At 47.1% G+C, this 17,820-nt stretch overlaps 1 protein-coding gene across 2 annotated transcripts in view; it reads right to left on the bottom strand.

Annotated features, from left to right (window-relative positions):
* The window catches only part of OPHN1 (oligophrenin 1), a 126,713-nt gene that overhangs the window by 19,060 nt on the left and 89,833 nt on the right, over positions 1-17,820 (bottom strand). For both annotated transcript variants that reach the window (XM_083485086.1, XM_083485087.1), the window contains 2 exons: positions 15,963-16,122; positions 8,912-9,059 (listed from right to left, as the gene is read on the bottom strand). In XM_083485086.1, the coding sequence (XP_083341212.1) occupies positions 8,912-9,059; positions 15,963-16,122 (308 nt within the window). The remainder of the gene's footprint in view (positions 1-8,911; positions 9,060-15,962; positions 16,123-17,820) is intronic.

Here is a 17,820-nt window from a genome sequence, read left to right as displayed (position 1 = left end):
GAATTCTCGGAGAAATAGCTGTACCATTTACATAGTGATAAAAGTGTGAAGGAACACTGTCTATGTCTGAGTAAGACTAGGGCTGATGTATGGAATACCCAATCTTGGGTATGTGACCTGGCATCTGTAAGATGGAAAAAGTGGTTGAGACTACTGTCGAGGTAATGGAAAAGTGTCTCCTTAAGTGGTAAGTCAAGAAGGTAATCTCTGATAAATGTATATGCATAATGTAATAATAATAATTTTATTATTTATACACCACCCATCTGGCTAGGTTTCCCCAGCCACTCTGGGCAGTTTATAATAACTGTGCAGACTCTTAATGAAGCAAAATATAAAGTTATTTGTCTTAAGAGTGTTCAGGAAAACTATATATGACCTTGATACAATCCATGTGCATCTCTTGACTCCCTTCCCCCCTGCACCCACCCAATTACCTTGGGAGGATCAGGAGGAAATAAAATATCATTCTCCTGGGACATTTTGCTTTATAAATTTTGGTCTCTGTTTATTTGCAAAGTCCTACCTGGAGAATGGACTTGGTGGCATGGGAGATTTCCCACAACAAAAGGAAGCCACACGATTTATCAAACCTGTCTCCCTTTTGTTTTGCCTTCTACAGTGCAGTTGTGCTACATCCAATGGATGGACAACGCTGTGTCCCACATTTTGCTATGTCACCCGTCTTTTTTTTATAATAATATTTATTAGTAGTTTCAAAGTTATAAAGAAAAAAGAAAAATTAAAAACAACACTGTAATACATAGAAAGAGAAAAAAAGAAACAACAATACAACAAAATAAATAAATAAATAAATGGAAAACACAAGAAAAAAGAAAACAACATAGATCCCAAATTACATATCTATAACTTCCATTTGCTTGTTTCATTGACCTCCTCACACCTCCCTTTTTGTATTCTAGTTTAATTATTTCAGCAAATTCTTTCCATCTTTCTCAATTTTTGTTAAAAAATTTATCTTGACAATTTAACTTAATAATTAGCTCAGCAAATCCTTACCTTCTTTCCCCATATTCTGTTATTCAAACTGCCCTAATTTATTTAATCTTATCTTACCCTAAAATACCTTAAAGCTTAAATTTTAGTTTTCAAATATACATAACTCCTGATATCATTTCTGCTAGAGTCATATAGTTTCATTCCAACATTTTCCCTAATATTCATTAATTTTTAGCCAATTCCCTAAATAAAAAGTTTCCTTTATAAATTTTCTTCCAATCTTCATCCAACATCTCATCTTCCTGGTCTCAGATCGTGTCAGTCATCAACCTGGAAGCCTTATGTCCGAGGCCCTTAAGTCTCTTCCATGTCCCTTCTGCATTTCTTCTTCTTCTTGTTTATACTTGCCCTTTTCCTTGTCTTTTGTTGGTCTCTTTCTTAATTCCTTTCCTTTCTCATTAAGGAGTAGTTCTCTGGGGGGTTCCAACCCAGAATTGTCTCCATCTCCCTTCATCAAACCCACCCGTTCCCCAAAGTCCCACTCCCCACAGTCCTCGATAAAATCTAAAAAATATTTAAAAACATATTTCAAGGTCTCTCCAAAGTTAGGAACCTCCTCAACACCAGATTCCCCCTGGCCCATTCCAACTTCAATCTTCAATGACAGCAGCTTATGCTCCTGTAGGGCCTCGGGTCTCTCCATTTGTATTATTTGAGGTGCAACCGCATCCTCCTCCATTATCTTCTGTTCTTGCCCAGTCAGTACTGTTTCATGAGTTGGTCCCTGAATAATTTCTGTATCAATGTTCCTTGTTTGTCCACAGTTACTAGCCACAACAGTCAAATCCATTTTTTCATTCATCAAGTCCATCTTCTCATGCATCTGTTCCAACAGGGCACTTGTCTTGCATAAGGCAAGCACCCAATCTTCCTCCCAGCTCATCTTTAGGCAAGGTCAGAAAAGACTGTTCCCACGGTCTTAATCTCACAGCTGTTGAGTCCTCAAGTATACTGCTGCAACAATTTAACAAGCTCCCTCTAGAGCAGTGTTTCCCAAACTTTTTTGGGCAACGGCACACCTGTCTACTGAAAAAAAATCTCGCGGCACACCACCATTAAAGCCCCGCCTCGTGACGTCAGCGTGCAGCGTCACGCCGGGAGGGACGCACGAAAGTGAAAGTTTTTTCCCTCCCCCCTCAGTCCCTCGCTCGGAATTCAGCTCGTTTGGGGCATCGCTCCGGCTGCTCCCTCTCCCGCCGCGCAGGAGCGATGCCTCTCTCTGGCTCTCCCTCCGCGCAGGCTGAGGGAGGGAGGGAGGTGCGCGTGTGACCCGTCTCTGCTGGGAGACCAAACCCAGCGAGGCAGAGTCGCGCGGAGGCGCCCAGGCAGCGCTGCCGGCTGCGAGGAGGAGCGCCAGGCAGCAGCAGGAGGCGCGGCCTCTCCTCGCCGCCGCCGCCCCGCCTCTCGCCGCCCGACTCGCCCGCCTCCCTCCAGGCATCTCGCGGCACACCAGCCGATGTCTCACGGCACACTCGTGTGCCGCGGAACACCGGTTGGGAAACACTGCTCTAGAGGAGACAATTTCTATTTGTATCCATTTTTTTTTTTAAGGCAAGTCCAACAAAGGAAAATTACTTTCGTTTTTCAGATATTTTCCGGATATTTTGTTTCTTTAAGATGCAAAAGGCAACATTGGAGTCAGCTTGTTTCTCTTCTTTAACTATCTGTCAAAATGTTCCATTCACAGTCAATGAACCTACTATTTCTGTCTCTGACACCCCGTTCCCAGGTTAGAGACGGTGGAAACTCATCCTTCTCGCTCCCTCTCCTGCAGGGGTTAAACAAAATCCCCCCCTTTTCTCCTGCTTCCAAGGGGGTTTCAGTAGTTCTGAATGAAGGAAATTTAGACTTTTTTGACAGCTTTCCAGGCTTTAGCTTACGAAGTTTTTGCTTTAGTCTATATACAAAAAGACTTCCTGTTTTGAACCTTCCCGCTTTGATGCCAAATTAAGATATTTCTTGATCCAATTTTCCGTTTCTACTCACGGGTACTTGTTTTAAATCCAATTGTCCACAGGAAAAAGCCAGCGCTCTCCGGCAATGGCTGTGCGGCTTCACTCCGTGAAAGTAGCGATCAGTTCGCAGCACCGCGCCGCTCACCCCGCTTCAATCCGGCGCCCCAAAAAGGGGTTCCCGGTGAGTAGGGGCGGCGGCTTCTGGTGCCCTGCCAAACCCCACGTTCCCAGGCTTCCTCCGCCTGGGATTTCTAGCGGGTCCCCGCCTTATGTCGCCTGTCTTTTGTAGGAGGAAAGACCCTTTTTCAGTGATCCTCAAGTTCTGCAGCCAAAATCAAGGGTGACAGCTGTTTGCATTGGATACTTTGGTTATTGTCCCTTCTGATGAAGAGCACAGCTAAGGCAGGGTTCATATGAGCTAGGTGACTGGTAATGACCCCTATGAGGAAGACCACTTCCCCAAATGGTTGCATGACAGGGCAGCTCCAACACTGTGACCCTAAAGCATCACAGCCCCTCCACCACAAGAGTGAGCTTTCTTTTGTTAGATAGGATAGTCTAATTGTCCTGAAGGCCTCTCTATTGACCACATGGCACAGAGGTATTATCAACTGAGAACAGGGACCAGAGGTAGAGATCAAGGGGAAGAGGGTCTCTGACATAATGTAGTACCTAAGTGGTTTATAAACCAAAATAAAGGCCCAGCAGCACATGGGTCTCGAGTGCATCGCATGATGAAGAAAAGTTGCCCTACCTACCAACAAGCTTAAGAGATAGACACATGCCATATCCAAGTTGCAGAAAACATCTGGTGGAAATCACGGCCATGTGTTCTCAACTGAGTCCAGAAAGTCAAGCTCACAGTGACAAGGGGGGAGTGAACAAGGGGATGAAGCAACTCCCTAAGAGGAAATGTTACAGCATTGGGGACTTTTTCTTTTAGAGAAAAGGTGGCTAAGAAGAGACATAACAAAAGTTTATACAGTAATGCATGGGGTGGGGAAAGTGGTTGAGGAAAAGCCCCTCTGCCCACCATAACACAAGATCTCGTGGACATCTCATAAAGTTGAATGTTGGAAGGCTCAGGAAGAATAATGCATGGTGATACTATGGAACTGGCTCCCACAGAGAAGCAGTGATGGCCACCAACCTAGATGGCTTTAAAAAGTGGACTGGGCAAATTGTGGAGAAGGAGAAAGTTATTAATTGCTATTAGCCATGATGACTATGCTCTGCCTCTGTAGTCAGAGGCAGTAATGCTTCTGAATCCCAGTTGCTGGAAATTGCAGGAGGGGAGTTTGTCATGTGCTTGAATGATGTTTGCAGGTTTCCCACAGGCACTTGGTTGGCCCCTGTGAGAACAGGATGTTGGACTAGATGGGACACTGGACTGCCTCAGCAGGCTGTTCTTAGAACATTCCACGTAGAAGCTCCTAGCACTATTGCTATCCTTCAATGTGATTCTTCTCCTTAATTCACAGGTGGCATTAAGTTTCAGCCTGGTCGGACCTGATTTTCTCCAATGTGGAGATCATTTCTCAGTTACGCAGCTGACAATCTTCAGTTATTTATGAAGTGTGCTCCATGGGAATATAACTTGGTGCCTTCACCATGGCTCAGAGATTGCATTTCAGGAGGAATTAATGGCTGTCACCACGTTCTGGCCTGCTACATACAGTGTGTCCCTGGTAATGCTTAGCAAAAATGCAACCAGCAGTCTATGAAATGGGAGCAGCGAGTTTGGGAACTGGAGTGCCAAGACATCATATAACACATAATCTTTAGCTAAATGTTACTAGGGAAACACTGGAGGAGATGCAAGTTAAGTGACAGCTGCACAATTCTATGTAGTTTGGGCCACGGTTGTATCACACTGGAACTCGTGGGCATCCAACAAAGCTGAATGTGGGAAGGTTCAGGGGCAGAGAAGAAAGAAGTACATCTGCATGCAGCGCATAGTTAAAGTATGGAACTCACTCCCACAAGAGTGTGGAAAACTCACTCCCACAAGAGGCAGCAATGGCAACCAAGCTAAATGGCTTTAAAAGGGGACTGGATAAATTCACAGAGGAAAGGGCTATCGATGGCTACTAGCCATGATGGGGGTTATGCTCTGCCTCCATGGTTGGAGGTAGCAATGATCCTGAACAGCAGTTGCTGGAAGCAGCAGCAGCAGGAGAGAGGGCTCTTGTGCTCACGTCTTGCTTGTGGGTTTCTCTTGGTTGGCCACCGGGTTATTGGTCTGATCCAGCAGGCCTTTCTTATGTGCTTATCACAGCTTTGGCTTTTCTTAGGAAAAGAAAACATATAAATATACATATGCTCGGTCATTACTACATGGAGACAGGATAGGAAGCTGGACAATGAAGGAATAGATGTACTCCTTCAGCAAAACTGCATGGGACAGTCCTTCCTGGACTAAATAACTTCAAACTGCTTGCAAAAATTCCTACGTGCGGAAAGCCAGTGTTATTGTAAAAGAGTGTTCAACCAGAAAGCTTCTCCAAGAAGCTAGGTTTCTATGTGCAAGATTTTATTCCTCCACCTGAAGTCCATGAGAATTTTGTTGACTGTGTGGCTAACAAGAGCCTTTTGTTAATACACATTCAAATAGCGAGTAACTGCAATAATGAATTCTCCAAGTGCTTCATCAACCTTTCCAATAACGTAATTTTTGCTTACTCATTTTAGTTCTTGGCTTTCAGCTATGTGGTGCAACACTGCCATTGTACCATCAAATTTTTATTTTATTTTTTGAGATAGATGATGTTTCCACAAACATCCACATTGGTCCTTCTGCTGGGCCCCTCTTAACATATGGCAAAACTCAAATGGAGTTTTGTTGCCACATTCACAGGACTCTGTGACTGAAGGCTAAGATGTCATGCTTGAGTAGCCATCAGTCATGGAGAGCCATTGTTGCAGATCATCGTAAAGAGCCATTGTTGCAGATCATCGTAAAAAAATACTGAACAACATGAGCCAATGTCCTGACCCAGTATAATGCAGTTTTGGGACCAAGTATAACAACCAACATTTCACGTTCACTGGTGTTTCAGTTAACCAAATTTATCAGTGTTAACCCACACTTTGTAACCATGGTTTGGTTTGCAAACCATGGTTGGATTCGGGGCTGACTTCTGATTAGTGAAAACGACAGTGCACATGAATCACACTTGGCTATGAAATGATAAGGGAAAGCAGAAAGGTCCATGCAAAAACTGTGGAGGGCGGAGGATAGCCAATGTGGCTAGTAGCCATCAATAGCCCTCTCCTCCTCTATAAATTTGCCCAATCCTCTTTTAAAGCCATCCAAGTTGGTGGCCATCACTACCTCCTGTGGCAGTGAGTTCCATAGTTCCAACTCCATGCTGCTTGAGGGAGGACTTTCTTTTACCTCTCCTGGATCCTACACAAAGCACTCCATAATATATCAGAGGGCAAGGTCCCTGCCCTGAGAGAATTCCAGCCTGGGGAAAAAAGATAGGAAAAAGGGAACAGAGGGGGCGGGGACCATAAAAGGGAGGTAGGGCCAAAGAAGGGTAAGAATATGAAGTTATTTCATGTGCATGTACTTGGGCTTGGTGACAGCAGGTTATGGGGACTCCTTGTTCTAAAAGGGATCAGCCGATGACATTTTGTGGGACAGAGGTCAGCAGGCTGCACCAGCGTCCTGGCAAACCCTGGAGCTGCTTGCTGGCTTGATGGAACGTGATTGTTTTTTGGAATGTCTGCAACTGTTTTTAAAATGCATTTATTGCTGCTGTTGATGTTTTGCTGGACTGTGCTCCCCTTCTGGGAGAAAGGGTGGGGTGATCAACTGAATACATAACAAGGAGAAGAATTAACCAGTGCTCCCTTAACAGGCATGATGGTGCACCAAAGTTAAAAACAAAATTCAGAAAAGGGAGAAGAAAATATGAGCTCGCCTTATCCGTCCCCACCAATACACTTTGCAAAATTGGCAGATAATAGGAGTACTCTGGTGGGGAGATAAGGCCTTGCCAAGATCCTCCAAAACCTTTCATATGATGTAAAAAAAGTGGGAGGGGGGACCCAAAGTGCACATCCATCTGTGACAATAGGGCGGCCACTGGTGCTTTTTCAGGATATGACTCATTCTATTGCTCTGAATCTCCCTGGGTTGCCGACCAATTAGGCTCTCACAGTGGTTTGCCCTCCGGGTGGCAAACTGATCAGTGATTTAGCAGAAGCACCAGCCATTGTTTCTGCATGACGCACGCAGTGGCACGAAGTCGCAGTGCTTGTTAACAAGCCATCATGGCACTTTGGACCCATTTACTGAATGGAATCACTTTGCACCTCTGGATCTGCAAAGCCACTGATTCTTAGACAAAGCACACTTAACAGCTTAAGAGCTCGGAATCAGCAAGATGCAAGGGAGAGGCACCTCCCAGTGTTTTCCCAGCCAGGATCCAAAGCGTTGCTGGGATTGACTTAAGGGGATCAAGCCTGATGTTGATTTAGAAAAGGGCAGCTGAAATGATCAATGGGATGAAGCGACTCCCCCTATGAATAAAGTTTGCAGCACTTGGGGCTTTTCATTTTAGAGAAAAGGCACGTAAGAGGTGGCATGATGGAAGTTTGTAGAGAGAAGTTCCCCTCTTCTCATAACGCAAACTCATGGACATCCGGAGAAACTGAATGCTGGAAGATTCAGGACAGCTAAAATAAAGCCCTTCTTCATGGAGCACAGTTAAACTATGTTACTGTCAGGAGCAAGCCAGCAGTAAATCACACCAACCAAGTTGGAGCTAACTCTTTATGAGCAAAAACAGGATCAGCACAGCAACTGTTCTTCAGTAGGTCTTGCTCCCATGGAGCAGAGACTGTGCCTCTGCTATCTTCATGCCTCTCTTGGTTCTGGGAGACCAGTGGGGAGGGGAGCTTGTTGCAGTAGGAAGAGGAGGCGCCCATGCTTCTTCAGCAGCCAGACTCATCTCTGACTCGACTTCCCTCCTCTCCTACTTTTGCCACAGACTCTCCCGGCTCACTAAGCCCCGCTACCTCTTCAGCTAAGGACTCCTCCCAGTCTTCTCGCTCTTCTCCACCTGACCACTCATCATCGTCCCACCACCAATCCCCCAACCCTGAGCCTTCTTTCCTTGGAGGTTCCCCAGTTGCTTCTCTCCCCAATCCTCTCTGCGTTCAACCAGTCTGTAACAGTTACTCACTCCCAAAGGAGCCAGTGATGGCCACCAACTTGGATGGCTATAAAAGAGGATTATAGAAATCCAGGGAGGAAGAGAAAGAGCTATCAATGGCTACTAACCATGATGTCTATGATCTGCCTCCACAGCCAGAAGCAGCAACGCATCTGAATCCCAGCTGCTGGAAATGTCAGGAGGGGAGTGTGCTTTTGTGCCAAAATCCTTTTCCCAGGGGGCATCTGATTGGCCACTGCGAGAACAGGATGCTAGACTACATAGGCCAATGGTCTGATGCAGCAGCCTCTTTTTAGGTTCTTATGTTTCGGAGCAGGAATTTCTTGCAGTTAATAGACTAATAGGCTAAACCCATTGGAGATTGTTTGGTTTTTTAAAAAAAAAATGATAGAAAACTACTAGCAAGTTAAAACAAAACCACAAAAGATATTTGCAGGTATTTGAGGCCTTGGTGGGTCCCCAAGGAGATTTTTAAGGGCACTCCATCAAAGGTATATATGGGGGGCAGCTATAGTTTGTGTGGGGATAATGCTTCCTGATTCAGAGTATTATGGGATATGTACTCGTCATGCATGCAATTTTGTTTACAGCAAATAGCGTGGGGTTTTTTTTACCCTTGTGAAGCGGCAGCTGCTGTTGCTCTCTGAACAAAATGAACAAGTGAGCTGGGTGCACACACAGAGCTCCAATGCAGCCCCACATGAAAGGATGGAGACTGAGGAAGCAGTTACCAGGATCAGCCCCACTCACCTTCACTGTCTTCCACAGAGCCTCCAAAGAAGACGGGCCTCTCCCGCAGAGGGCGCTTGGAGATGGTGATGGGTTTGTGCCGTCGAGTGGCTACCCGGGGAGGAGGCACTGGGGGTGCAGCGTTGTCCTCAGGGGGGCCGGAATATATCTGAGGGGGGAGGCAGGAATATAGCAGATATTAATATTCTGCAGCTTTAAGCAACTGGATGCATAAGCAACTGACTCCTTTTGGAATAAATCATTGCCAGGACCCATGAGCATTGTTCAGAACTTTACTTGAGGAACGTTCTTCAAAACAGAACAGAAAATATATAGTGATACATCCAAATATTTCTATACAGTATCATGAGCATGACCAGCACAGGCTCAGCATCTTACAAGAGATTCCTTCTTCCAGATATTGAAACTGTGTCTCTCTCCTATTCCAGCCTGCGTTACCCTGTGTCCTGCATCTACCACCACCACTTTTGGACATTAACCTGCTGTAGGACGCAGCTGTACTCTATTTAGCAAGCCAGAAGCTCAATGAAGTCCTGCAGCAAAGGTCTCCCTATAGCCTTTCCTCTTGTGGGCAGTGGGTTCAAGCTACCCAGTGACTATAGCTGGACCCCTGAGCGCAGTCATGGGATACCGAGGAAGAAACACAGTGTGGTGTCAGGATTAGACTAGGACCTGGGAGACCGGAGTTTGAATCTCCACTCAGCCAGGAAGCCCACTGGGCCAGTCACTGCCACTGAGGACAGGGAGAAAGATGCAAAACACCTTGAGCTCCTTGGAGAAACAAGGTAGGAAATGTGATGCGATAAAAAAATAAAATAAAGCAAAACAAAACAAAACACAAAACAGAAGGACCAATAATCTGCATTCTGCTAAAGCTAGCAATAACTAATTCTTAACATCCGCCAGTTAATGGGGAGCCTCTTTAAAACGTGTTGGCCAGTCACAGACATGAATCTTCCTTGTCTCCACACACAGTAATTTACAGTCTATCTGATTGTGCCAACAGGAGGCAAAGGACCAACAAAAGTGACCACAGATGCAGCAGGAGGCTGGTGAAAAAATTGCTCAATTCTGCAGTAGTTTAGTTGTAGTTCATCTTAATTTGGCCTACTCCAATTTTCACATGCAGTAGCTAATTTGCATTTTCCTCCTCCAAGATTCATTCAGCATGTGTAACGCGCCGTTGATTTCCCTTTCTGAGATTATTCAGCTCGTACCTTCCATAACCCAAAATACATTCCCTGCTGCATTTCTCGAAATGCATTCCTTTTCAGTTCCATAAACTCAACCGCAGGGCCCCCTACCCTATGACAAGCAATATTCTGAATAGGAGTTTGCCCAACCCACTAAGTAAGATAGCAGGCCATTTACACCCCCAGAGTGAGTCTGCCTCCGCCACCTCCTTGCCTCTTAGCATCCCACCAGGCAATCCCACCTTGGTAGCCACTGGTTAGGACCCTCTCAGGCCTTGTTTGGTCACTACCCTCTCATTCATTTGGGGGCGAATTAAAAAGCTCACTTTCAATTGCCACCTGTCCTGTTTCCAGAGATGCTTTAGCTATACCAAATCATGGGGGGGGGGGGGGAATTACAGTGAAGCAATTACTCCCAACCCAACCTTGGTTTGCCTTATTGGTTTTAATGTGATTGCCACACTACCACAGGAAGAGGTGCCAAAGTAATATAACACCATCCCTTGATACCCCTCCTGCCTCAACCCCATGGAGCACAAAGGTCTGCCAAAGTATTTAGTAGTGACAACAGACCATAAGCATTGGGGCTTTGTTGTAAACACCAGCATCTGAGCCATAAAGAAACTGGGGGCCCCCATTCTATAGCACTAAGGGGACCTCATTTTTTATAGTTTTCCAGGCTGCAATGGGTACACACAAGCTGCTAACGTAGAACTAGCTGCTCTGCAGCTTCCATCCAATTTGTCTCTCCCAGCTAACATAAAATATGTTCTATGGCTGGTGGCAGCTGGGCATCATCCCCAGGCGTCTGCTTTCAGAATACCTGGGGAAAGGCAGCATTCTGAGAATGTGGTCCAAGTTTCTTGAGATCAGTCTTGCTCAACCTGGTGCCCCCAGGATATTTGGGGCCACAACTTCCAACATCAGGATGGGAGTTGTAGTCCAAAACATCCAAAGGGTGTCAGGTTAAGATCTTCTGTCCTTTCCCCCACAGAATAAAGCAGCTGTTAATCTCTAGTGAAGCCCGTTGGCTGCATGGCAACAGCATTTTCTACAGCTTAGGAAACAGGAATAGCCAAATGTTCTCCCGGCCTGGATGCCAAACAAATTTGGGGATTTGTGGCAAACCCCTCCTGCCGCTCAAGAGAAAATGGCTGAAAAGCAGTTGCAATTAACAGAAATTAAGATAGCAGAGCAGGGCTTTCACTATGTCTTATCCTTGGTTCTTACACACCAAGAGGTCTGCCAGCAAGGCTGTGCATGTTGACTGCAAAATGACCTGCAACATTACAAACACTGTTGTATGAAGTGCCCCCCCAAGCATATTTATTTCTCATTTGCACCCCATTCTTCAGCCAAAAAGTCTCCCAGGGTGTCTTAAGTGCAATTGGTTAAAATAAGACTAAACTCTCCCCACAGGCTTAGAATATAAAACAAAAACCACAACTTACAAGGGAAAAGGGAGAGAAGAGGAAAATAATCCAGTCCTTGAACAGTTGTTTCTAGAATGCGCAGCTAGCACAGCTGAGGGCCAGGAGATGCCAGGCAGAGCTGGTCTCTCAGTAAACCTGACAAGAGTTAGCCTCCTGTTTCCCGTTTCTGCCACTGAGGCAGCCTGAGGGAATGGCTGCCCCCCCCCAGTTGAGGCGAGGAGGCCCGATGAGGCTGGCCTCATGAAGTCAATGGAGGGGAGTACTGCTTAATAGCTCTCTCTCACTGCTTTGTCTTTCTGATGAGAAATGCCTCCTACAATGCAATTAGTTACTTCTTTATTATGCCGCATTACCAGAAGATTGGCAGCAACGGACAAAAGGTTGGTTCAAATGCAACGACTTAATAAATCATGGCTAGTTCTTTGGGCGTTCATTCTGCACGCCTCTCCTTCCTTTCCCTCAACAGCACTTTCATCTTGCTCTCTTTCAACCACACTTTCCCGTTACGGCTGAAACGAGGTACCCTGGTTTGCTGCACAGTGTCAAAGCCTCTGTTACAAGCAGAGAGCGTGCAGGCCCTGCACTTCTGTCCTGATCCTCTGGCTTGACAAGTAATAATAGGCTTGACACTTCAGCCCCGGCCTTTTTTAAGGTACAGTTTCCTGTTGCATCCGAAGCAGGGGACTGTGGCTTTAACACAAGCACAGTTCAAAAACTACCGGCTTAGTGTTTTCAAACTCTTCTGCGAAAAAGAGCACCTCTCTTTACATTGCATGATCAAGAAAAAGAAACTTTTTGTCGGACTGGAACACTTCCTCACCTCGCTGGAGGATTAGGGGAGCTCATTTGGGATCATCTTTCCTCCTGCCTCCTTCTCCCCCCCCCGCCCCCATGAAAAAAAGGCTGCAGCTTTGTGACTTTTTAGTTGAGAGAAAAGACAAGTATGAGGAGACATGGCCGAATTTAAAGAATTATGCAGTTCTCAATTCTTGCTTGTACCCGGGACTGTATATTCTCTGCAGTGAGCACACCATATTTCGGAGCACTATAGCTCTCGATTTAAAAGCCACAATCACAAACCTCTCCAAGAAGCTGTTCCTACCCCCAGCTAGGTTCACACTATGTAATGAGGCAGTAAAAAGCACATTAATTTTTTTCATATGCGCAGGTGGTATTGACCTAATCTTTCAAGTTTGCAGAGCAGGGTTTGTGTAATGCCAAGACTTGTTTCCAGGGGGATCAAGTTTTTAATTTAGCTGTAGCACTCAAATTTAAAGCTGTCAAAGCAGTAATTACAACACACCAACCCAGTGAACAATTCCGCTGTCCTTTGAGACTTCACAATTCACCACATAAATAATATATCATGCCTGCTTGAAAACTCATTTGAAGTGTTTGCCTATGTGCGTACGGAAACATTTCCACTCCACTCCACACCCACCCAACCAACCCATTTTAAGACTCAAACCTAATAAAACATTACTAGCTTAACCTTATCGCTGCAGAAATTAAAGGCCAGGAAAGAAGACATCTTACTTTTAATTAAAAGACACCATTCCAGAGATTAGAAAAAGGGCTCGTTTTATATGGTTCCACTCACCCCCCACTGCTGGCCAGAATCTCTTAAGAGAAGGTTTGGGGAGGAGGCTTGAAATAGTGGTTAAAACTTTGAGGGCTGAGAAATTTATCCATTTATGGTATTTATATCTCACCTTTTAGTCTAAGGAGTTCAAGGTGGCATGCATGGTTCACCCCCTCCTCAGTTAATCCCTACAATGACCCTGTGAGGTAGGTTAAACCAGTGTTTCCCAACCTTTTTTGGGCAAAGGCACACTTGTTTCATGAAAAAAATCTTGAGGCACACCACCATTACAGCCCCGTGACATCAGCGCGCAGCGTCACACCGGGAGGGACGCACGAAAGCGTAAGTTTCAATTTTTTCCCCTCCCCCTTGCCTTCCTTCTGTGCCAACCGCCAAAAAGCCAAGAATCGCGGGACCGCCGGTGGAGGGGGGGAGGGCGAGCGGAGGCAGCGGCGAGCCCCGTTCCTCCCCATCCGCCCCATTCCGTGCAAGGAGCGCGAACAGGTGTGAGAAGGGGGTCAAACCTGCGGGTCGGCGCCGGGGAACCTCCAAGCTTTGGGGGTGGGGGGGAGGAGGCAGCAAAGCGAGGCAGGAAGGAGAGCGCGGCGCGGCGAAGTACTCAGCGGCGAAGGCCAGCAGGTCCGGCGGCCGGTGCCGCAGCACCTCCACCGTGTAGCCCTGCAGCAGCTCAGTCAGACCCGGCGGGATCTCGATGCTCATCTTGTAGCCGAGGCGCGCGGGAGACTCAACGGACGGGCCCGAGAGAGAGAGAGAGAGACACGACGGAGAGAGAGCGGGAGTCCCTGCTCGCCGTCGCCGCCGCTACAACTACTGTGGCGGTTGGTCGTGGTCGCCGCCGCCGCCACCGCCGCCCACCTCTATCTATCTCTCCCCCTCAGCTTTCTACACGGGCCTGGAGCCGGAGGTGGGGGGTGGCCGCCGCCGCTTTCTCCGCCTCCACGTCCTGCCTCCTCCTCCTCGAGCCCTCCGTCAGCCCTGAGGGAACCGCCGCGCTCGCGCCGCCGCTCTCTGACACGCGAGAAAGAGAAAGGAACGGAGCGGCGGGGTAGTCGGGGGAAGGAGGGGCCGGAACGGAAGCGCGAGGCGAGCTGCGCATGCCCAGCTGGAAGCGGCGGAGAGCGCCACAGAGAGAGAGAGAGAAGCAAGGGAGGGCGGGGAGTGGGCGGGAACACGCTTCATGCGTCACAATAACGGACAAGGGGCGCTCGAGGGATAGATTAGGACCTAATTTGACTTTTACAAAAAAAAAAAAATCTTTTAATTTTTCCCACGGCACACCAGGCAACATCTCGCGGCACACTAGTGTGCCGCGGAACAGTGGTTGGGAAACACTGGGTTAAACAAAGAGGTTGTGCCTGGCCCAAGGTCACACCCTGTGAGCTTCATGTCCGAGTGGGTCTCTGAACCCTGGTCTCTCCCAGGTCCTAGTCTGACACTCTAACCACTACACAGCACAGGGTCAGGTAGACTTTGCATATACTGAATCCAGACTGGGGAAGAAGACTTGGAGTGGCTTCAAGATGCTTTCTAGTTTATGAGTCAACACCCAGCATTTTGAAATCAAGGATTTGGAACTCTCTAAATTTTTAAATAAAATTCAAAATGCACCAGAAGTCTCTCCAAACCACAGTTTTGTTTCCAATCTCCCCTATTTGCCTCCAGCCTCCTTTGCTCGAGTTTCTTTCAAGGAGGACTCCCAGCACCAGAAAGGAGCAGCAACCAGCTGTTGGCCTCCTGGCTTGTGATATGTTTCCGGAGAGCTTAAGTGCAGGTCTAAGATGTCTGCGTGAAGGTTCAATTTTAAACAGGGCTTTTAAAAAATGTTTATCCTTTTTTGGCGGGTGGAGGGAGGGAGTTGGATTGTTTAAACTGGATTTTTAATTAAAGGCCACTTTCCAGGTCAATAAAAAAAGCTGTGGTGCTGGTGGTAATCTCCTGAAGCATTATAGAGAAGGCTCCATCGGTCAGATATTACACTGCTTTATTGCTTTGCTAATGTGGGGTCAGGTAATGGAATCCCATGAGAACATAAGAAGAGCCATCTGGATCAGGCGCAATGGCCCATCTAGTCCAACGTCCTGTGCTCAGTGCCCCAGTGGGAAACCAGTAAGCAGGATTCGAGCACAAGATCGCTCTCCTCCGCCTGCGGTTTACAGCAACTGGAACCCTCTTTATCTCCGATAATCCCCATCCTTAGAATTGCTAGGCAGAACATCCAAGTGTGGCCCACCTGGGAAATCTTCCACTGCAGTATTTCACCACCAGATCTCTGCTGTTTACTCAGTTCTCAAATGATGAATATGCATCTTCCACAAACGAGAAATGATGCTTTCTTTAGGAAGCATGAACATTAAAATTTCTCTACCCAATCGACCACAAACCCTTCCTTCTGGAAAGTTCAGGACTTTGTGTTTGGCTTTTATTTACTTTCTCACACACAAATACACCCACACGCCTTCCACGAACAAACATTCATTGTGTAACGTGAAGCACATTAAAAGCTCTATTTAGCTGGTTTCTTCCTATGCATAATTGTTTAGAAAATATATGGCAGCAGAACAGACTTAAATTGCCACTCTTCCCCTCCCACCACCACCATGGGTATGTAGCGCAATCTCCAAGCCTGTCTACTCAGAAGCAAGTCCGGTGAAATCCACAGGGCAGGGCTGCAGCCTTAATCATCCTTGATGAAAAGCAACCTAGCCCTTGTAAAATCCCTTTGCAAGGAATAAGCACCTCAATCCTAACTCAACTGAGGCTCTTTGCTGGGGGGGGGGGGCAGGGGAGAGTCAGAAATCGGTGTACTGTTGGCTCTGCCATACCTTGTGGAAATGCTCAATGAGGATCTCCACCACAATGTTCTGAAACTTGATGTTCATCATCGCAGCGACGGTGTCCTCCTGGGCTCGCATGAGTGTGGGGCCAAATATGACCCCCATGTTAGATGGAGACATCAGGTTCTCCCGGCTGTGTTCACACACGCTGTCAGGAGAGGAAAAAGAAAGCAAGAAAATTAGGGTGGAAATCAGAGGAGCATCTGATCGGGGATTCTGGAGCCAAAATTCCATGAACCGCAAGGCTTGGTTCCCCAACTACAGTCATACCTTAAGTTGAACGTGCTTCGGGTTGAACACGTTCAAGTTGTGCTCCACGGCAACCCAGAAGTAATGGAGCGCATTACTTCCGGGTTTTGCCACTCGCGCATGTGCAGATGCTCAAAATGACGTCACGTGCATGCTTGGAAGAGGCGAAACGCGACCCGCGCACACGCAGATGTGCCGTCGCGTCTTACATTCCATTCGGGATGCAAACGGGGCTCCGGAACGGATCCTATTCGCATCCCGAGGTACCCACTGTACAGCTGTTCGTGGACAGGGAGAGCCTGACCACTATATGTCGTGCATTAGTAACCTCAAAGCTGGACTGCTACGATGTGCTCTATGTGGGGCTGCCCTTGGGCCTGGTTCAGAAGATGCAACTGGGGCAGGGTACTGCAGCCAGATCAGTGGCATGGCTAGGGCTTTTGCCACCTGGGGCGGATACCGAGTTTGCCGTCCCTCTTGCTGTTCCTCATTTGGGAACCCTGCTGACTTGCCACAGCCCTCCCCTCTGCTACAAGTGTATTTCCCTTCTGTCCCTGTCCCCCGCTAACGAAGGGGCAGGAAGGAACTTGATTCCCAGACTCCACCTCTTTGCTTTACTTGTATTGCCATACCAGGCTGGAATAGGAGAGCTCAAGTACTTTTAAAATAAACATTATGAATAGCAGCAGCATCTGACATGCTGACTTGTAGTGCAGGGGGCAGGATCTCATACAACTCACTGAATACAAGAATATATGTGCTATCATACTGTACATTTTAGAAAACTATGACAAACCCATAAAAACACACTAATAGTTCCCCTTCTTAGTTTATGACAATATGCAGCATCCCCAGGTTTTGGAGAATTTCAGCCAGGGCTGAGACTCCTTGAGGGGATTGCTGGAGACGGAAGTATAAACACTCATAGCCTCAAGTTCCAGAACACTTGCTGTGCACACGAAGGCAGACTCCCTTCGAGCAAACTCAGACTTCTACAAATCCACCAGAATAATCATGGCAACAGGTACCCCCTACCCATGCTATGGTTGTGATTATTATTACTTATATACTACTTTTCCATCTGCCTTCTCTCTGGGGCGAAGGTTGCTACCGGAATCTACCAAACCCTTGGCACGTGTTTAGAGAGGAGTGGCAGAACCACCACACTGGGGGTCTGGGAGAAAGACTGTGACCTCTTCCTCCCCTCTTCCTGCCTCCCCCCACCCCCAAATGTGATGGGCTGTTCCACTGCCTCCTCCGATCCCCAGAACGGCATTAAGGCCGTAATGAACTACCGTATTTTTCGCTCTATAACACGCACCCGACCATAACACGCACATAGTTTTTAGAGGAGGAAAATCCGTAGGCATGCCACCCGTAGGCATTCCCTCCATAACACGCACAGACATTTCCCCTTACTTTTTAGGAGGAAAAAAGTGAGTGTTATGGTACAAAAAATACGGTAAATAGCAGACAACAAAGCACAAAAGGTCATGGGCTGCTCAGGCACGACTTCCTCAGGGAGAGTCTTTCTGCCTCCTCACTCTCCCTTCCCGCCAGCCTACATGGCACCCCCCCCCTCCTGGCCCTTTAACCA

This window comes from Podarcis liolepis (assembly GCF_965112155.1).
Source record: "Podarcis liolepis genome assembly, chromosome: Z".
NCBI classification, from domain to species: domain Eukaryota; kingdom Metazoa; phylum Chordata; class Lepidosauria; order Squamata; family Lacertidae; genus Podarcis; species Podarcis liolepis.
Note: the sequence above shows the minus strand (reverse complement) of the source record. Positions and strands in the feature narration are given on the sequence as shown.